The sequence below is a fragment of the Amphiura filiformis genome, chromosome 5 (genome assembly GCF_039555335.1).
Source record: "Amphiura filiformis chromosome 5, Afil_fr2py, whole genome shotgun sequence".
Lineage (NCBI taxonomy): Eukaryota > Metazoa > Echinodermata > Ophiuroidea > Amphilepidida > Amphiuridae > Amphiura > Amphiura filiformis.
Genome location: NC_092632.1, coordinates 45,211,304 through 45,233,834, shown reverse-complemented (window position 1 = coordinate 45,233,834; position 22,531 = coordinate 45,211,304). Strand labels below are relative to the sequence as shown.

Here is a 22,531-nt window from a genome sequence, read left to right as displayed (position 1 = left end):
ATATCCATATTTCGTGGTTTGTGGTTCTTCGTAGCCCTGTGGGGCAAGCTAGTTGCAAATACAAATTTCGCGGTTTGTGGCTCTTCATTTCGTTTCATTTCGTTTATCGCGGTTTGTGGTCTTAATTTATTGGATATCCATATTTCGCGGTTTGTGGTTCTTTATAATCTATAGGCCTGTGGGCAATCTAGTTGGATATCCAAATTTCGCGGTTTGTGGTTCTTTGTAGCCCTGCGGGCCAACCTAGTTGGATATGCCTAGTAAGCGGCGGTTATCTGCGATCTTTCGTGGTTTGTGGTTTTAATTTCCCTTATCAAGCCTGCCCTCTATCGGGAGCTAATTTATAGTTTAAGCTTGGTGGATATCCATATTTCGTGGTTTGTGGTTCTTTGTAGCCCTGTGGGGCAATCTAGTTGCATATCCAAATTTCGCAGTTTGTGGTTCTTCATTTCATTTCATTTCATTTTATCGCGGTTTATTGTCTTAATTTGTTGGATATCCACATTTCGCGGTTTTTGGTTCTTTGTAGCCCTGCGGGGCAATCTAGTTGGATATCCCTATTAAGCGGAGGTTGTCGGCGATCTTTCGCGGTTTGTGATTTTAATTTCCCTTATCAAGCCCTCTATCGGCAGTTAATTAGTTTAAGCTTGTTGGATATCCAAATTTCGCGGTTTGTGGTTCTTTATAGCGCTGCGATGCAATCTAGTTGGATATCCAAATTTAACGGCAGTTGTTGGCGATCTTTCGCGGTTTGTGGTCTTAATTTGTTGGATATCCATATTTCACGGTTTGTGGTTCTTTATAATCGATAAGCCTGCGGGCAATCTTGTTGGATATGCAAATTTCGCGGTTTGTGGTTCTTTGTAGCCCTGCGGGCAATCTAGTTGGATATCCCTATTAGCGGCGGTTGTCAGCGATCTTTTCGCGGTTTGTGATTTTAATTACCCTTATCAGGCCCTGCCCTCTATCGGGAGCTAATTTATAGTTTAAGCCTGTTGGATATCCATATTTCGTGGTGTGTGATTCTTTGTAGCCCTGCTGGGCTATCTAGTTGGATATCCAAATGTCGCGGTTTATGGTTCTTTATAGCCCTGCGGTGAAATCTAGTTTGATATCAATATTCAGCGGCAGTTGTTGGCGATCTTTCGCGGTTTGTGATTTTAATTTGTGACAATTTATAATATTTATTGCAAATATAATTTCAGATTGAACTGTGAACAGAGCCAATGATAAATGTGTTTTAAATAACGAAGATGTCATGATAGTCAGGCATGGTGAAAGCATCTGGATGGTGAAAGTAGGCCTAGGCCTAGGCCTAGATGAGAATAAAAAATCAGACATGTTTGTTTGATGAAAAAAAATAATATCATAATAGCAATGGATGTTCGAGATGGTGTTATTCTTGATTTATGACAATACATTGGTTAATAAAACATTAAGAAAAAAAAAAAGTGGTGGGAAGTTTGAACCTGAGCAAAAATTCATAAATGGATTAGAAGTCCAGGACCTTAACCGCCGCCACGGGGACGACCCGTTATAACGACGTGTGAAAGTGGAGTATTTATTAATATGAATGTATGCTGTGGTCCGGAAAGAATAAAAGAATTGCGAAAAACTTGATTTTTTGGCGAATGGGATCCAGAATTTGTATGTAGGGTATCCAGGAATATACTAGGGTATATTTGAAAGTGAATCTCAAAAGGTAGTCGACAGTGACAGCCATGTATGGCTGTAGCAGTGACGAAAGATTGTGGATATCAGTATGATTAGCTATGATTTTCCACTAATTTTGGCTATGAAATACCGCGTGAAATAAAGCAAGAATGTTTATTTATTATCAACAATCGGATTGACTGTATGATTGGTGTAACTTTTTGAATTAATGAGTTATTAAAATATTACACTTTGGATAGTAAATACGTATAAGGTAAAGTTAAATCGAATTCTGGAAATAAAATTTGCAACTTACATGCGACAGTTGCGTCCGGTAACTCCGAACTTCATCAGGCATCTGATTGGTCACGTGACAACGACGGGAAGATCCTGCAAAGCCTGGTCCCAAGCGTGCGGCAGTTGAAAGCGGAGTCCCCTTTTTGTTGATGGCTGGCTGCTCCACTCTCTCCCAAATGGCTTCCCTGACACCCCGGTCGAACCACTTTTCTTCTTTGTCGAGGATCACAACCTCCTCTGGCTTAAAGAAGTGTTCCGTTGTTTTGCAGTGATTGAAAACTGCAGAGTTCTGAGCTTCGCTGGAGCTAGGTCTCCGATGTTGATTTATCCTAGCCCTGAGAGACTGTTTGGTCTCTCCCACGTAGGCTTCACCACAGTCAGTAGCCGCACAGGTTATGCCATACACCAAATTACTCTGCTTGTCCTTGGGGGTTTATCCTTAACGTGGACTAACTTCCCCTGATGATGTTGGTGGGTTTGTAAGGCGTTGCGATCCCAAAGGACTTAAGAGTATTCTTGATCCTTTCTGACAAGCCAGATATGTAGGGTATTGTTACCTGGGTACCCGTGCCCGTTTCTGCTTTTGATTCTGTGTGTGCTCTTTGGTCTTTTTAGCTTTGGTGAAGGCCCAGTTGGGGTAGCCACAGCAACCCAGGGATTTCTGAATGTGATTTTGTTCTCCAGGAAGATCCTCTTGGTCGCTGATAATGGTATTAGCCCGATGTTGCAGGGATCTGATCACCCGAGTTTATGTATTAGGGGATGATGAGAGTCAAATTGTAAGTAAAAGTCCGTATGAGTTGGTTTCCTGTAAACCGTGGACTTGAGTGATCCGTCCTCGTGAATGTGAACTTGACAGTCCAAAAAGGCTAGCTTGTTATCAACACACTCCTCCTGGGTAAACTTGATGTTTGGGTCTACCTCGTTGATGAATTTGTAAAAAGAGGCAGCCTCATTCCTATCAATAACAACAAAAGTATCATCGACGTAGCGCAGCCACAATTTAGGAGGGTTTCCCGGATATTTGTCTAGCACGATCTGCTCAAAATTCTCCATGTAGATGTTAACAACAATAGGTGAGACAGCTGAACCCATGGCACAGCCATATTGTTGAATGAAGAATTTGTTGTTATATGAGAAATACGTAGTCTTGAGACAGATGGTTAAGAGTTCAATGATTTGGTCCACCGATAAATTCGTTCGGTCACCTAGAGTCTTGTCCTTGGAGAGATATTCTTTCACCACTGTTATAGCATCGTCGGGAGGAATGGATGTGAATAGAGCGGTCACGTCGTATGATGTGATAATCTCATTCCCTGTAAGCTTGATGTCCTGGATTTTATGAACAAAATCCTGAGTGTTCTTTAAGTGGTGGGGGGACTGACCAACTAGGGGGCCAATGATCTTGGCAGCGTGCTTGGCTAAATTATATGTCACTGATCCGATGCTACTAATAATCGGTCTGACAGGAATGGGTTCCGGCTTGTGCACTTTCGGTAAACCGTAGAAAGCTGGGACACTAGGTTCTGTGGGAGGGTCAGTCTGTATTTTAAGCTGACGTCAATAGCTCCCTCATGAATGAACTTTGTTAATATATTCTGTAACCTGTTTCCTGTAACCGCTAGTAGGGTTGTAGCCGATAGACTTATAGGTCTTTTTATCTTTCAGAAGGAGTTGGCATTTCTTATCGTAGTCCGATATATTTAAAACTACAACACACTTGCCTTTGTCCGCTGGCACGATGACAATGTCCTTGTCCTTAGCTAACTCATCAAGGGCTTTTCTTTCTTCCTTGGTGGTATTTGGAGGTGGGAGTTTAGCGTTACATAAAGTAGTGCTAACCTTATGCCGTAGGCTTTCAGCTTTAGATTGATCTAGCTTAGCTTGTTTGATCGCAGTCTCTGTGGCAGTGACAATATCAGCGATTGGAACTTTATTAGGAGTCACAGCAAAGTTCAATCCTTTGGCTAGAACCGACACTTCACTTTCACTCAGCGATCTATCAGACAAGTTTTTCACCCACTTCTGCTTAGATTCTAAGTCAATTTGACCACCAGTAGAACGCCAGTTAGTGTCTAAATCCGCTTTAGAAGTTTTATAATTCGCGAATTTATCGATGTGTCTACGCTTGGTTGCAAAGTGTTGATCAAGCTGTGCAACTTTGGTGAACTCAGTTACCCTCTCAAACTCATTAGTTGGTAATAAAGACGCTAAACGATTAGATTGATCGGTGTATTTCTCATTGAGAGTGTCAATTGTGAAGTTGATCTGTCGTATTCTTTCATTCAAAAGTTTCCTTTCGGCGTTACGTAAGATATTATCAACTCTATGTCCTTTTACATTGCTCTTCAATTTGATACTACGTGGTGTTATATTTCCCTGTAGGCACCGTAGGCTAAAACGTAAATGGTTCCTAAAGTTTGCAATCTTCCTCGCCGTTTTTTCGTGATTTCTTACGAGAGTTAGGCAATCCTGCCCAAAATTGTTCTTGATATCTTGGTGTAGATTAGTCATCCAGTAAATGAAATATATATTTCTCCGCTTTCAACTGCCGCACGCTTGGGACCAGGCTTTGCAGGATCTTCCCCGTCGTTTGTCACGTGACCAATCAGATGCCTGATGAAGTTCGGAGTTACCGGACGCAACTGTCGCATGTAAGTTGCAAATTTTATTTCCAGAATTCGATTTAACTTTACCTTATATGTTATTTACTGGATGACTAATCTACACCAAGATGATAGTAAATACGATTTAGCATGGTTTTAGATATATTTTGTACCCAGCGAAAAATATCATAGAACAATAGCGTTTTGTTTCGTGTAAATATAGTCCCGCGGTGCATCTTCTTATTCTTCTTTATCAGTCGTTTTTTTTAAAACTTGCTGGTCATGCTACCGCGTGACTCTAATCACTTGTAACATGGGTCTACTTTTCGGCGTAGTGGTAAAAGCCTAACATTTCCCGCAGATCACAAGCTCATCAAAGTATATTTATGTTAATGTTGTGACTTACGTTCAGTGTAACTTTTACTTTTTTCTTACCTTGTCCATGACAGAATCCACCTGTGGCACCTGTCTGTTGAATAAGAAGTTCTTCATCCCTGTCATAAATTGCCTGATATCTCTCATTAGTAAATCAGGTTTCTCTGTCTGTGCTTTCACCCTGGAGTCCTGAATGAATACTGCTAACATAGCTGAGAATGCACTCTCTGGATTGGTAGCTAAGCTGTAATGATGTCATTCATTAAAGAAGAAAAGAAAAGAAAAATCTCTTCAATGTATATATCACAAGAGCACACGAACTGATTAACACTTCAAACTGGACAGCAATTTGAACATAATTACTAGCAGTCATTAGCACTTTGAAACACCATGCACATACCGCTTCATCCCTCAATGAGAATTTGGACAAGGTACTTGGTTACATCCAGCAGGCGGTGTTTATGGACACACCAAATAGGTTTGGGACCCTGTTAGCACACATATACACAGGGAGTATTAAAAGTCTCAGTCAGATTATATGCAAAGTGTGATCAGTTCATATTAAGCCACCGACTAGTGACCATTGGAAGTATATTAGTGGACCCAAGGAAGGACAAACCACTTAACCACAGATGTATAACAGTTCATATGTGATTTATGGTATCAAATGCAACACACTATCATTCGTGGCAGGTATTACTAATATTATCTCAGCATTTTAGGTAATGAATAACAAAATTAAAATTTGATGAAAATTATGGCTTTAAGACAAATGATATAGACTCCCGGTATAGACTAGCATGTTATCACTGTTGATTTCACTTTCAATATACAAATCATTTTCCTTAGTATCAATTTCATATTTAGAAACTGACACACAAATTGCTTCATGTATGTTTATATTCTGAAACTAAAGTAAACTATACTGCCTGTGACATGCCTTATGTTAAGGCTTAAAATAGAGAATGACTTCAAACAGAAGCAAATCTCTATTGACTTTTCACACCATAACATTTTTGAAAGTTATAATAATATATGACCTTGGTATAACAATACAAGATGAGTACATCCTTCCTACTGTCATGATTCATTACTAGTTTGGCTAAACATAAATTGTTATCTACATTAGGGCATTATCTTAAACTTTAAATAAAGACTTTTATGTGATATTTGAGACCATGAAGAGTCATTCAGGATGTCAAAGTATCGATATAATATCAGGTATTGGTAAATGTGCTGCCCACACAAAGGAGTTTTGAACTTTGTATCTGGTTTACATTCAATTGCCATTTAATATTGTTGCTACATGTATGTTTGTCACAACTTCTAACGACTAAACTAATTGTTCAAACAATATATTCAATCCAATGGACTCAAACTCTAGTCAAAACCCAAGTTCCAATGGATCAGGATTTGGGGCTCTGCTAGACTAGGTTCAGTCTCAGACTATAGTTCACTTGGCTTCCTCGAGACAGTAGCAGAACGGTAAACTGCATATCCGTTTTTACACGCTTTTCAATGGGAAATGAACTTTGCTGCTTGGATGATGTCACGAGAGGTTAGCATTTATTCCGTATTGAAAAGCGTGTACTGACGGATATGCAGTCGACCGGCCTCGTAGCATCAGTGTGTGATACACATGCATCTTTATCGTGATGTGACACAAAGTGACCGCGCCCTACAGATACACTGCCTTTTGACACGCGTTTATAACTTGCGGACACTACTGTCTCCAGAAAGCTATAGACGTATTCCACCTGCAAGACCTGATTATTATCACTGGGCTATTCCATTTAAAATCCACACTACCCCTGTGGAAGATTTTGGAAATATCATCCACAGGGGGAGTATGTTTTTCAAATGTAATTGGTCAGAGTTAATCATTTTGAAACCCACACTCCCCCTGTATTATGGCTTTACCTATATCTTCCACAACTGAGTGAGTATTTCAAATGGAAGTTACCCAATTGTCTATTCTATTAAAACTTGATACTCCCTCTGTGACAGACTTTAGCTAAATCTTCAACAAGGGTAGTATGGATTTCAACAGGAATAGCCCATTATCATTTATCATTCTCACCTGTCTATTGCTGATCTGATATCTTTGGCAGGGTCAATCTTTTTCTTGTAGGTTTTCCGAATTCCAACCACTTTCAAACTCTTGTTTTTCCTCTCCAGTTGAGTTGTTTTCTTTTTTACTGTAAATCAACAAAAATGATTGTTAAATAATCACTTAATATGTGAAATTGGTGATAAAGCCAATGACATTAACAGGAGTACAATTTTGATATGCTTGTACCTTTGCATTGATCCGTCAGCTTGCTGCCAAGACGAGGTTCTCCCTCCAAACGCATGCTGAAAAAGTTTTCAAGCAATGCAGTAGATGGCTTTGGCAAAAGCATACTTGGTAATTAAACATACATATAAAAGACATACCACACTGAACACCCACTTTGGGGTAGGAGAGCTTGTTTTGAGATGACAGTTAAAGAGGCCAATATAGCACCTAGTCTGTTATCATCAAAAGTGCATTATATATATAGTATGTAAATAAGCACCTGCTGGAAACTAAGTTTCCGGGTGCAAAGTTTGAAATAAACCTGAGCTACACTACTTTCTCTTCCATATGTGATATAATATGACACGAGTCTGCTTTGGTTATAGAGTGTATGTAATAAACCAATCGGAACAACAATAAACCAATCGGAACGGTATAACAATTGAAATGACAGCCACGTTGGAGGACAATTCTAAAATAGCTTAAGATGACAGAGGGACAGGTCTCTAGATCGATTCCACAGCCATTCATACCTATCACTTGTTTTGTTGTATTATCATGTGAATTGCCCTGTGTTACCTTATGGAGGACATAATTTGTTTACATGCGGATGACTCTGTCATGAGTGATATCATACTGAATACCCTCTATTCATTGTTATAAATATCAAGTAGTTATAAATACAAGTTAGTACAAATCAGAATACACCATCGCATAATCCCTCTTTATGGCTTAAAGGGACCATTGAAAGAAAATATCATTTGGTATCAAAATAAAGCCCATAAAATATAGAATCAATATCTAAAACAATTGAAGAACTAACTATTTTAGAAATAAAATACAATAAAAACAAGGTACTCGGTTTACCCCTTCCGACGCTTACATCGCTGCGTCATTTATCAAAAGTAGAAAATTGGGCGCTTTCCGGATGACGTCATTGTGGTTACTGCGTTTAGAGTTGCGTTGACATTTTGGCCGGGATAATTTGACACAAGCGACCGCGATCTAAATATCAGATGCAATAATCATGATAATACAACCACTTATATAATTATTTAAAGGTCAAGTAAAAACAAAATACCAGTTGATTGTCCACATGTTATCAAAAAAGAGGAAGTGAGGGGCATTTTATTTATCATTTATTATTTTTTTACAATGCAAATGGATTTAGGCCTATGTATTATTCCCGGACATTATTGGTTGTGTAACTTGTAGAGGAGGATGATAGGATCGAGGCTCTTGTTATTTGATGGTTCTCTGAGCATGCTGAGAGGATGATTAAAACAGAGCCTCTAAATTGAAATGCTTATTGAACACCCAACAAACACACAAACGTTTTAAAAGCGTTTTAAATAAGTTATATTTTGGCTTTTGGTTTAGGTAAAAACGTTTTAATAACATTAAAATGTCGGGTTATATAAAGGTCATGATAACGTTTTAAAACGTTTTGTATGAAAAAAAACACACTACAAAAATAGTTTTAAATGTTTTCAAAATATGCTATTGTATAGGCCTACTTAAATAACATTATGTTAAAATATTTGAACCCAGCAAACACAAAAATGTTCTTAAAATGTTTTTTTCAAAACCTTTTAATAACATTTAAATGTCGGATTATATAAAGGTCACGAAAACGTTTTTAAAACGTTATTGAAAATATTTTGGGCAAACATTTTTTCGCAAAATATTTTTTCAACCCCAAAATAACATTCTGTGTAGAATATTTTGTATCAAGTTTTCAAGAATGTTTTTGGAATGTTATTAAAACGTTTTTATACGCTTTATATAACCCGACATTTAACGCGTTTTCTGTAAAACATTTTGTTTGCTGAGTAGTACATTATCAAAAAAATGTTTTTTTAAGGTTATGAAAACGTTTTATACTCTTAATATACCCTTTATATAAAGTAACCTGACATTTAAACGTTTTCTGACAACCTTTTATAACCTTTTGTGAATGATGTCGAAAACGTTTTGTGTTTGCTGGGCAGAAGCAAATCTAAACAATTGACAATATTATTAACTTTTGAAACAGTGAAAAAAAGTTTTCCCTTATAATAAAGAAAATAACATTAAACATTTCAGACTCCCTCAATGGCAATGCCATGCGAAAAAGGAAGCGGCGGGGGCGATCAATTGTCTTTTTTTCATCATCGTCAAGCATGCAGCTTCCTATTTTACTTATTCATAAATTCAACCACCGGTCAACATGACCAAAAATATGATTCCGATGACGCCCTACATGGCATGTATAAAATATAGAACTAATTATTATGAGTAGGCCTAGGCCTATGATATATAAATAGTGACGATGACGAAGAGAATATCGCCAAGATTTGCCGCAACACATAAATTGCAGATGATGTGCGGTAGCGAACACCTTCCATGGGTATTATTATTATAGGCCTATGTACGGTATAGGGCCTACCTTAAAATATTCAAGAGATTACAATAAAATTGGTTAAAAAAAGTCTTTTCTTCCATAAGTTAACTTTCAAAAGCGCTTGTTTTCATACCCCAAACATGCCAAAGTATAGGCCTAGGCCCTTTTATTTTGCAAATTTATTCCCCTAGATGCCATGTGTTATACGGGGCACTTGCCATTATTATTTGAGCTGTTGGCACTGGGGCAGTAGCTGAACGGCAGATGAAGAACATGACACCCAAGCTGTTCTTGAAATAAATTACGAGGGCGCCTCCAAGCATTGATTTACCCAATCAACATAAACTTTGTAACTGTAGGCCTACCATTGATACAACGCTCGGACATTTTGCACTTTCAAGTTTCAGTGGGAGTTGGATTATTAGGCCTATAAGCATTTCCGAAAACGCATAAACTAAAGGCTGACAGTTAATATTGTTCATATGATTGTTTGGAGTGGCCTTTATATGTTCCTCTCGTGGTTCTTTATCTTGAATTTGTTTCTCGTTTTTCATAGGCCTTTAAAAATAAATAAAAATAAATTTCGGCTTTTATATATAGGCCTAGCGCCTTTTTCCAGATCTCGGAGGGTTCAAAGCGCTGTAATTTCGCTGCCATGGTACTGCCACAATCAGATCGCATCATCTAGGCTGGATGCTGCCGAACCTGTCATAAATCTATCCGCACTTGGATTGTAACATCCACCAATTATCTTTTCAGCTCCCCAAATTTCATTGGGTGAAGGAAGTTTTTGATAACCAAACAACTAATCACCGATTTTTGAGAAGCAGGAGGAAACTGGAGATCCCGGAGAAAATCTGCGAGCATGGATCCGGGATCGGGATAAACCAAGTTCACATGAGTCTTTTGGCTGGCCGGGCTTGAAGTTGAACCGGGACCTCTGTGTGCAAGGCGAGAACCTCGTAAACTCGCTCTCCCGAGCCTGACTTTTGTTTTGAACCTGGTCCCGTGCCCCATAAGTGTGTCTCAACACGGAGCCACCGTTTACAAACAAACACACTTTAATAACTCGCAATTCAGCTTCCAAACTTGAGTCAGGATCGGCTTATGCGTCTTAGGCCGGCGGTTAACCTAGGCCGCACGCCGGCGAGGTAGGCTAATTAGGCCTGAAGAAATTAAGTCGCATGTCATTAACCCGAAACATCATTGTCTTCTCTTTCCTATCCTCACCAGATATTTCAGAGGAAATAAGTAAAGAGTTGCCTCAGTAAAAACAAATGATACTCTGAGCCGGGATTCTGAGTCTCTTGCAAAAGCCGAGCAGCTAGCACTGACAGCTTTGACTTTGTCAATATGAAGGCCTAGGCCTAACTATGTTTACCCGTTGTTGGCCAATTTTGTAGGCTTAACTAGAATTTATATATAGGCCTATCATAGAGGTCATTATAGCTTTGTAATTTGTATTATAATATCCTTTTTAATATACTTGTTAGGCCTAAAAGGCACAGAATAGTTCATTGCTGTAAACACGTTCATGCGTTGGTTTCGGACTAAGTCTGGACTATGCAGTGTTGCCATGCAGCGCAAAGGATAACCACTTTGACGTCACAGGGGTTGCCACGTGTCTCTGCACATATGAATTGGGCGGAGCGACGCGACATTGGGCGCTTTGTCTTTATTTGCTGATTTGGGGGGTAAAATAAAGGAAAATTGCGTTTATCATTTTAGAAATGGATTCTATATGTTATTAGCTTTATTTTGATACCAAATATGTTTTTCTTTCAATGGTCCCTTTAAAGCCAGGGGGTAAAAACAAAGATTTTATTCATTGCTTACCAAATTTTCCAAATCTCTGTATGGACTTAGTCAAATTTTTCCTGTGATCCCTCCTCTTGAACTTTTCAACTGCTTTCTTGCTGTCATCCACCGGCTCTTCACTTTCCATGCTGACATCATCAATTGTGCTGCCAGATGGCATCTCTTGACTACTTGTGAAATCAGAGCCGCTGGATCCACTCCCAGTACTGTCTTCTGTGTTCCCCTCTCCAATTGCTTCATTTTCTTCCAATTCTTCTCCAGATGAAACTCTCAATTCATCTGCCTCTGGAGGCAGTACATCTTCAGGTTCAACATCTTCATCATAGAGCGTGATTAGATTAGATGTTAACACTACTGGTTTAGCACCACGATTATTACTATTTGGATTTGATGTCTTACTATTACTGTTCATATTTGAATTTTTTTCACTTTTCAGTTCTAGTGACAATAAACGTTCTCTCATTGGTGGCAATGATTCCTCAAACTCTACTATGTTGGACTGTGCAAGAGGATCAAATAAGTCTAATGGGTCTGTTGTATGTATTGAAGGCCCTGAAACTCTAATAGGCTCAAGAAATACACCTGAATCTGAAAGTCTTTGCTGCTCTTTGGTCTCCTGTGTGATTACTGATGATGTTGAAGACGGCCTCATTGGTGGGGTAGAATAACCACTTGGTGCAGCCGTCATCCTTGCTGGTTCTGAATATGAGTATGGTACTGGGACAGCAGTTGTGGTTGTTGTAGTAGCAGATGTATATGGCATTTGGTATGGTGGATACATGCTAAGAGCTCTTGAACTCATAGTTGCTTTAGTAGGAATAGGTGGCGCTGCTGTTACGGGTGCTTGTGATCTAAACATGGGCGAATGTTCTGATTTTGTGGTTTCAAATGGCGTGTAATAGGCCAGAGATTGTCTCATCGCAAGAGGTGTTGAACCATACATGATTTGAGGTCTACCAACGCTCTGTGGACGACTTGTGTTATCTTTGTAACCAGTTGCTGGCGGAGGAGGGGGAGGAGCACAGGCTGGTGGTGGGTACCTCTTGCCTGTGTCATTTACTAATGAGTCTCTTTCACTCTGTGTGCTGTATCGCATTGGTTGCCTCTGTAGCGGCAAGGACAAATCAACACTTGAACTACTTTGAACACGTTGCACTGACACAGGTCTCTGTGTTCCTTTTAATTGATTCTCAAATCCCAAACCTTGATATGGCCTTGTTTCTTGATAACCAAGTGGTGAATAATTTGGGAATGAAGCTTGTGACATCAATGGAACAGATGGCTTTGGTGAAACTGGCATATTCTCATATTCAGTCTTGGCCAGCTGTGGAGACATTGGCGATAATAAACTCCGATAATTGCTAGGTTTTCTTTGGTGTTCATTCCCTACAGGACTACTCATCGGTGGTATTTGGTATGAATTTGCTACAGATGATGATGATGTAGAGGATGCGGATGGAGGGGGAGTCAGTCTTGTTGTGTCAGCTTCCTTTGTTTCTATTAATGGTTCTGATGCAAGATTGCCACGCTTCCAGAATTCTGTATTAAAAGAAGAAAATAGTACCGTAACTAAGATAACCTCATTTTATCCAAGTATGTAACAATGCTACTTGGTTGATGGGATACCGTAGCCATCAAAACCAGCATATGCATCTTCTAAGCTTTCTTATACGGTTTGCATTGGCTCGATCAATTGCATGTCTCGATAGGGACTGCAAGCCACCACAAGTCAAATTGTCCCTCACTGTCTGGACTCTTTGCACAACATAGGCCTTATCCATGTTGGAATTCATCACACAGTTTCTGCGCAAAATCTCCGACCAAAACGTGTAATTCCACCCTTCTAATCGATTGGAATATTGTTTTTGAACCAGATTTTCCAACCACTGAAACAGAATAGTCATTTATAGCGTATGTAAAAAGGGTCGGGCCTATTTTTAGGGTCAGTCGGGTTATGCCAATCAAATAATATTTTTTTAGGCCTTATCGAATAGACAAGCTATTGCAGCACTATCTACTGCTGCGCAATGTTTCAGATGAAGGATACATATTTGCTAGTCCGCATCTGAATTATTTAGTAGCAAATTAAAGGAAGGTTGATTCATCTGGTGCTGTCATCAGAGAAAAGGAATCACGAAAATGGTGAAAAATTATGGTACTTTTCCAAGGCAAAAAGCAGCTTTTCTAGGCATTGTTGACATGGTGCCAAGAACGAAAGTTTCATACTACTTTGACCTACATTTTGAGATGCTTTGAATGTTTGAAGGTGCAAAATTAACCAAAGGACATGCTGTTTTACCTCTATGTTCAGAAGTTTTAATCATCACAAATTCTAAACAAATTGTTTCTGAGTTTGATTAACAGCAAACTAGCACTTTATCTCTGGCTCAGATAATAGTAAGGATTGCCATGATTTACTGCCACTGAGCAGTTCACTTGTTTACAGAACTTTTAAAACAATACCTCCACAGAATTTGATCAAATCTCTATGCCAACAGAAGCTTAAATAGTTTACAACCTGTATTCTCATTTGGGCCCATTCCTATTTACCAGTACGCAGCCTTCCCCAGCCAGGCTGCAGCTTACTACAGCCACAATACTTAAGCTTCCATTGAATGAGGGATTCTCCAGCCAAGCTGAGGGAAAGCTTTACACTGGTATTTAGGTTTGGGCCATAAAGCACACCCAAATTCTGTATAATTATATTTCAACAACTCTTCCTATACCTTTGTACAGGAGCCAAGCGTTGTTAATCTGTGATGAATAAACACTTTTCCAGTAGCGTATACGCGAACGCAAGGTTACGTGTACGTGTTACACGTGAGCGTGTAAAATTTGTCATGCCTGGAACTTATGCGTAAACACTTTCTTAAGCTAAACATTACCGTTTTATTATTTAGTTTTATTGCTGATATCAACAGAGAAATCATCAATCTTCCTTTAAGGTTGAGTGGCAATGACAAACAGATTTCTGAATGAAAGAACCATGTGAATTAGACAATCTTTAGCTTGTTTTCATTGTTCAAAAGGGATTCAATCATATTTCACCGTTGTTCATCACTGATTAACAACTCACGTCCGGCGCGTCTGCGCGGTTTACTTCGCTTGGGTAAAACACGCAGACGACGCGAACTCATCGTTGTTAATCGGTGATGAACAATGGTGAAACATGATTGAATCCCTAAATGAAATATATAGCCTAATTTACATATGAAAGAGATATGTTTTTCATAGAATCAGCAAACACCTCACCTTCTTCAAACACAGCTAATGATTGTAATTCCCTGAGGTTCTTGGCTTTCATAATGGCTTCAGGAAGTATCAGACGACATGGTAACTTTTCTTCCACCAGCATATGGTAGTCAATCAGCTCTTCTATCTTGTCAAATTCCTTGTCCGATAGGTCCCATTTTATTTTGCCTGTATGGTAGGGAAAAAATTGCTAATTAAGTCAAATATTCAGTCACACAAGGAACATTTTGGAAACCTTCTCTGCTCTTCACTCAGCAGCAGGTGAGCCACCTTGAGAAGATTCAGAAGAGTGTATGCTGTTGCATCCTTTCATCAGATTATACAACCTACTCTGATGCATTGGAAGACCTCAACCTTCAATCTCTTGTGGACCACAGAATTCATATCTGCAAGGAATTTGCTATCAAAGCTAGCAGCTCTGAAAGATTCTCAAGGTGGTTCCCCTGCTCCGAGTTCAGGTCAAGTATGCAACTCCGGAAACAAGCACAATTCAAACCATTCCGATTCAAAACTGACAGATTCAAGAACAGCCCACTGCCCTATCTTACCAGTCTTTTAAATGAACTACCCTCCTATACTTCTTAAATCACTCAATTTTGATGTGCTATATATATATATATACGTTTCACATTTAAGAAACTGTTGACATTGCCTTAATTTTGTTGAAAAAGCAACATCAACCCTTGTTGTACTGGATCAAATTTCAGATGATGATCTATATTGTGCACACATGTCATATATATGAATTCACGTCCCTATGTACTAAAGTGCATAGAATGTGTTCGGAAAATACTATCATCAATACCAAGTATCAACCCATAATACTGTGTGAGCAGAAGCAAAACACTAAACCAAATCAATTCCTCACACTCAAGACACCACATTCATTCTAAATCGGTTCATTAAAACCCTGGCCTTGTTTATCCAAATAAGTTGATTCATTCGACTCTCTTTACTCCAACTCAGTTCCACAAGATCCTAATTTCCATAATATGTAGCTAATGAAATTTGACAAGTTCAAAGTTTGAGCTTGATCATCTCAAATGCATAAACATGTTTGTAATTGGCACAGACAGGTGACCATGCTACTCTTTCCTCTAATCAAATTGGCGTAACTGGATAGTATTAATTATAACATCTTCTGTTTTGTTACTCAACTCATCAGGAATAAAATTTGACATTTGAATTACAAATTTAGCATACTGTTGCATGGTTTATATCTCAGGCTTAAACTAAGCCATTTAGCAAGTCAGCTTAAGACACTTTCTTGACCTTCTTTGACACAGAGGAAATGCAGATTTGAGCCAAGATCTCTTCACTAAAATAACTTGAATGGCACCCTAACCAAGTGCTACAATTTAAGACTCAAGTTTAAAGGCCTATTCAGTGATTTGCTCATCAGGAGGATTGTATAAATTTGATTTGGGCACTTTTGTTAGTGTCATAGAAGTGCTAACATAGCCTGCTAGTGGTTAAGCCGAAAGCTATTTATTAAAGACAAAATAAGACATTTTACATGAACCTGTAATTTCTCTCCTTATGTAAAGAAATTAGCTACATGTATTTAAATGGGCTTCAAGTTTGTCAATAGTCAATATTTCTCTGCTTTTTTTGTTCTTGCCAAAAAAGTTTCACTTCTGAACTACCCAATGGCAATTTTAATGACTTTAAGGCAATTTTTTTTCACTTTCACTGCCATCACTGAATAATCCTTAGTTTAAGTGACACTAGTTCTGGGTGACCCCTATTTCAAGCCACACCTCAATTAAAGACGCACATGATGTAAATGTACTTGGGAATGAATTATCTTCAAGGCTATATGATTGGTACACGCCTATGGATTTCTTAACATATGATATTCTGGATCTCATGTTCTACTCACTTGGCATACAACTAAATTGCTTTGACAGTGTTTTGACATTGAAGATGCTACACTGGGTGAAGAAAGTTCAAATCCCAATGTGTCATACAATAAAAAAAAAAATGAGTCACTTGCTACTTAAAGGAGTATTTCGTGATCCTAGCATCCTCTTTTTATGATATTTTTCTGTAGATATCCAGGAAAAAAGCTTATTCCCAAAATTGCAGTTGATTCCGATTTTGCGTTTGCGAGTTATGCATGATTATGTGTATTATTACACTGCTCCATAGATAATGTGTTGTAATTTCGTTCTGGTATATTTCACGATATCTTTGCAAAACGAAATAATCTGCAAGAAATGTTTTGTATATAAATATTATGTAGCCAGATATTTCCAGTGATATAAAAATCTCAACTTTTTTTGAGAAAAGTGGGGGGATGATGCTGTGGCTCACGAAATGCCCTTTTAAATGAATTTTTTTTAAATTTTTCATCTTGCATTCTTGCCCAACTAAAAGGGCAATAATTATGATAAAATTCTATTAAAATGAGATTATACTTCCTCAGATATTATGTTTTTCATGCTAAAAACAATGAAATGTACGGATACACTTCTTCTGGCCATAACTCAATTTTAGCCACAAAAAAGTGCACCATGCTTCATTCTGCATAAGACTGTGATAGATTCTTGGCAAACATGCATTTTGGAGGCAGAATTGGATTTCTTTAAAAATTGTAAATATTGCCAATTTTTAGACAGCTAGAATACTCTTGGCAATCTGACTGACTTATCCTCAATCTCTATTTTTTGTGGCTAAAATTGAGTAAATTTGTTTTCGTATTTGTATACATGGTGTTTTTCGAATTGAAGTGGGATTATACCATGAATATACATATTGCCTGATGTTTGCGCGTAAGCGCCAATGAGTTGAAAGCACCGTGCATACTCAGACATCGTTACATATTTCCACAAGCACATTTCATTCAATTGGTGCATTTGACAGTGCAGCTTGTGCTGAGATATGCTAAATGACCCTCTTTTGTGATTTGGCTATCTTTTGTTATTTGTAAAAGTATTAAAGCATTCTGTATTTTGACCACAATAATAGCATTAATGACAGTTTGGTTCACTTATAGACTGGACTACACTAGCTTCCAGAGAAGTACAGCAGTCTATTGCTCTGTTTGATGCGAGCACCCTGTTAATGAGTAACCTATGCTGAGCTTTGTGCTCCCTTCAAGAGTGCCGTTCTATGCTGACCAATGCTTTGATGCGTAATCGGCCAATCAGATTATCGGTTTGTTGTTATGAGTGTCATATGATTGAATCAGCTAATCAGAACCCTACTTTTGTGTTTCCGCTGTGCATGCTCTCAAACTCTGAACAAGTGCCGTTCTTCTCTGCCAGAGACTGTAGTTTTCCACAAGTCACTGGTTCAAATCCTGCAGCAGCCACGCCCCTACATCGTTACATATTTCCACAAGCACATTTCATTCAATTGACGAACTAACTTGAATTGTTGCAAAAATAGAATATCCTGACGTCAAACCATGCAATTCATTAACGAACCTGTTGGGATCAACCTAATCAAAACATGCAATTTCATGATGCAGTTTGTGAACTACAACAGGTGTTGAGGTTAAGGCTAAATTGGTAACTACCTCAGTAATGATCATGAGACTAGAGCATTGATGCTACTATAAATGGACATCTATATCGCATCAAAATTTGGAAGCCTTGTTTTGACAGTACATGAAATTGCCTGGACCTTGTATTATTTAACTCCAGATTAGAAGGTACCATGCCTGAGCCTTCTGAGTGTGCTTGAAGAGTGTTCAAGCTTGGTGACATCGCTCAACTGAGCATACACAGAGCGTTCAAATTGTCTGCGTTTAAGCACAAACTTCCTTTTGGTGCTACAAAAACTATCGCATCAAAATTTGGAAGCCTTGTTTTGACAATACATGAAATTGCCTGGACCTTGGATTATTTAACTCCAGATTAATAGATCCATGCAGTGAGCCTTCTGAGTATGCTTGAGGAGTGTTCAGATTTGTCAACATCGCTCATCTGAGTATGCACGGTGCTTTCAACTCATTGGCGCTTACCGCGCAAACATCAGGCAATATGTATATTCATGGTATAATCCCAAAAAAATTCGAAAAACACCATGTATACAAATACGAAAACAAATTTACTCAATTTTAGCCACAAAAAATAGAGATTGAGGATAAGTCAGTCAGATTGCCAAGAGTATTCTAGCTGTCTAAAAATTGGCAATATTTACAATTTTTAAAGAAATCCAATTCTGCCTCCAAAATGCATGTTTGCCAAGAATCTATCACAGTCTTATGCAGAATGAAGCATGGTGCACTTGTTACATAAATACTGAACTCACTTTGTATAGTCATATGACTAAAATATCATAAATAGGACAACAGCACCTGACAAGTCAGGTGTCTCAATCATATTGTCATATCAAAGAAATTATAATAATATATTGACATTTGCTCTTTCCAAATTTAAAACTTATGAGCAACCTTGTGTTGCTTCATCATCTTTATGAGCCAAAAATAGGATAATAGTCAACCCAAGTTTTACACACATGACAAAATCTGCAGCAATGGTAGATGTTATCTAAACGTTATTTTAAATTTCCGATAACATGGGTTAATAAGACGGAAAGCAAGCTGACAGCTGACCTGTATCTGAATCATCTGATTTACAGACCTAAAAGAGATGATGCTTTGCCAAAAACTAGGAACCCATAATTATATATGTACCACTGTAATATGTACAGGTGTATATACAAAATCACACCGATCAAGAAGCTACAAATATGCATATACCAATGAGGTAGAACCAAAGAGTACCTACTCCGCCATGTTTGTGTGTCGCTATAGACGGCAAAAACTGTACCTCCGGATTATTTCGACACAAATATTGTACCCACAAGAAACATGACGTATTCACACAATTTTATTACTTCACAGCCAGTGAATTGAACTGCTTAGTTTGGTTAGTTTCTCCTAACAACTTCTTCCATCTAAATATTCAAAACCTTGGGTTGTATGGAGAGTTGGACATTCCTACCAATTGTCTTAATTATTTCATCTTCAGTTTGGTATTGATGAAGGTGCTTATGTCACTGGTCGCAGTATCCATGCTAATCTAATCTTGCACAGCATAATTATATAGGCCTACACGTAAAATGTCAGTTTGTTACAAAGTACTATAATGTCACCCAAACTCGAGTTGAAACACAGCTAGTGTATTTATTCTTAATTCTTATCAATGCTATTGTTATGTTTAATTAAGATATTTAATGCAAGCTGTGTATTATGTCCTTCCATCAACAATTTAATTTGATTTTATTGTTTTCCCAGCTTCATTTGACAGTGCAGCTTGTGCTGAGATATGCTAAATGACCCTCTTTTGTGATTTGGCTATCTTTTGTTATTTGTAAAAGTATTAAAGCATTCTGTATTTTGACCACAATAATAGCATTAATGACAGTTTGGTTCACTTATAGACTGGACTACACTAGCTTCCAGAGAAGTACAGCAGTCTATTGCTCTGTTTGATGCGAGCACCCTGTTAATGAGTAACCTATGCTGAGCTTTGTGCTCCCTTCAAGAGTGCCGTTCTATGCTGACCAATGCTTTGATGCGTAATCGGCCAATCAGATTATCGGTTTGTTGTTATGAGTGTCATATGATTGAATCAGCTAATCAGAACCCTACTTTTGTGTTTCCGCTGTGCATGCTCTCAAACTCTGAACAAGTGCCGTTCTTCTCTGCCAGAGACTGTAGTTTTCCACAAGTCACTGGTTCAAATCCTGCAGCAGCCACGCCCCTACATCGTTACATATTTCCACAAGCACATTTCATTCAATTGACGCAACTAACTTGAATTGTTGCAAAAAATAGAATATCCTGACGTCAAACCATGCAATTCATTACGAACCTGTTGGGATCAACCTAATCAAAACATGCAATTTCATGATGCAGTTTGTGAACTACAACAGGTGTTGAGGTTAAGGCTAAATTGGTAACTACCTCAGTAATGATCATGAGACTAGAGCATTGATGCTACTATAAATGGACATCTATATCGCATCAAAATTTGGAAGCCTTGTTTTGACAGTACATGAAATTGCCTGGACCTTGTATTATTTAACTCCAGATTAGAAGGTACCATGCCTGAGCCTTCTGAGTGTGCTTGAAGAGTGTTCAAGCTTGGTGACATCGCTCAACTGAGCATACACAGAGCGTTCAAATTGTCTGCGTTTAGCACAAACTTCCTTTTGGTGCTACAAAACTATCGCATCAAAATTTGGAAGCCTTGTTTTGACAATACATGAAATTGCCTGGACCTTGGATTATTTAACTCCAGATTAATAGATCCATGCAGTGAGCCTTCTGAGTATGCTTGAGGAGTGTTCAGATTTGTCAACATCGCTCATCTGAGTATGCACGGTGCTTTCAACTCATTGGCGCTTACGCGCAAACATCAGGCAATATGTATATTCATGGTATAATCCCACTTCAATTCGAAAAACACCATGTATACAAATACGAAAACAAATTTACAATAACAAAATGGACTTACAGTCCAGCAGTTATACACTTGGTGCTCTACATGCTGCCATATTTGGAAAGTTTTGACAATATTCTGGCATGAAAACTGGTTTTAAAAACACTGAAAACCATGTTTTTTTACCATTTTCTGTGAATTTGATTCAGAAATAGGCTGAAAAACACTGAAAAAATAACAAAAAATGCTGAGATCAGCTAAAACGCTGGACATTTTCATGCCTGAATATTACGCAAACTTTTATACCATGTCTTTTCCCCAGGTCTCATCAGCTTTATAAGCTGGTATAATCCACGACCAAAAAAAAGGTGCAGCGTGATTGGTTGCTGACCTGCACACTACAGCATATTTGGTCTGGTTGACAGCACGTCATACGCAAACTAGTCTTTTTAATTTGGTCTTGATTATAGTCAGAGATTTATACAGACAAATAATTACTCAAACAAACAATATACTCACCTGAAGGAGTAGTCTGCAATGTGTAGTGCTGTATATAAGGTATTGTACCTGGGTCACCTGGGTGCTTCATTGTTAATACTAACAGTTTATGCGACCTTGACGCACTCACAAGCGTCTACAAAGAAAACAAGTACATCAAATATAAGTTATTCATTAGCAGATCATATGTGCTGTAATCTTTGGTTTCATTTACAGTATCTTTGTGAAGGTTTCTGTGTAAGTTAAACTGCAAATGTCTTCCACAACAAACTCCAATGTTAAAAGAAAAAGTAAATTACCACACCCCAAAAAACAATGAAATATACAAAGTTTTTACTTCACTTTTAAATACTACAACATTATTCCTTGCATCTTACAAATATATAAATACCTGTATATCACTCTCCTCCATTCAGCAAAACGTATGTAAATACTGTACTGCACTCAAAAGCAACTGTGCTTAACAAATTGTCAGCTACTAAACAACAGTGGACTTCGAGTTAAGATTGAAATCACACTATATTGGATGATATGAGTAATATCGGCAGGCTATGTATAATCTTATATCTGCATATCGTTTGATTGTAATTATTAAACTGTCTATACACACAACTTTAAAAAGAGACCGTAATCCCCTGGACACTACTGGTTTTATAACAATTTTGATTGGTTGATAATGTGAAATACTCAGTTCAATTGCCAACTAGGCTTTAAACTATTTATGGTCAACCTTGCATTTGCATATGATCGTATTAATAACCTCCTTGATTGGTTCAAAATTGGACACAATATTCATTTTGGCCAATCGGCAGGTAGTTAATGGGGTTAATATTGCAGTCTGGTTTCTTAAAAAGTGGGATTAATTTGCAGTCTTTTACGTAAATTTACAGAGACTAACAGACTGTAATTTTTTCCCACTGCCTCCCACAGTCTGCATGTGGATAATCATGCCTGACAGTTATATACATAATAT

The 22,531-nt window shown here is 38.1% G+C and overlaps 1 protein-coding gene across 2 annotated transcripts in view; it reads right to left on the bottom strand.

Moving 5' to 3' along the window:
• Positions 1-22,531, bottom strand: part of LOC140153213 (uncharacterized) — a 76,152-nt gene that overhangs the window by 10,236 nt on the left and 43,385 nt on the right. Inside the window, exons 7-11 of one of the 2 annotated variants that reach the window (XM_072175898.1) lie at positions 21,580-21,694; positions 14,663-14,830; positions 11,429-12,949; positions 7,012-7,129; positions 4,992-5,175 (exon numbers count right to left, since the gene is read on the bottom strand). In XM_072175898.1, the coding sequence (XP_072031999.1) occupies positions 4,992-5,175; positions 7,012-7,129; positions 11,429-12,949; positions 14,663-14,830; positions 21,580-21,694 (2,106 nt within the window). Of the gene's footprint in view, positions 1-4,991; positions 5,176-7,011; positions 7,130-11,428; positions 12,950-14,662; positions 14,831-21,579; positions 21,695-22,531 lie in introns of those variants that run through there. The other variant, XM_072175897.1, reaches the window with a different exon arrangement.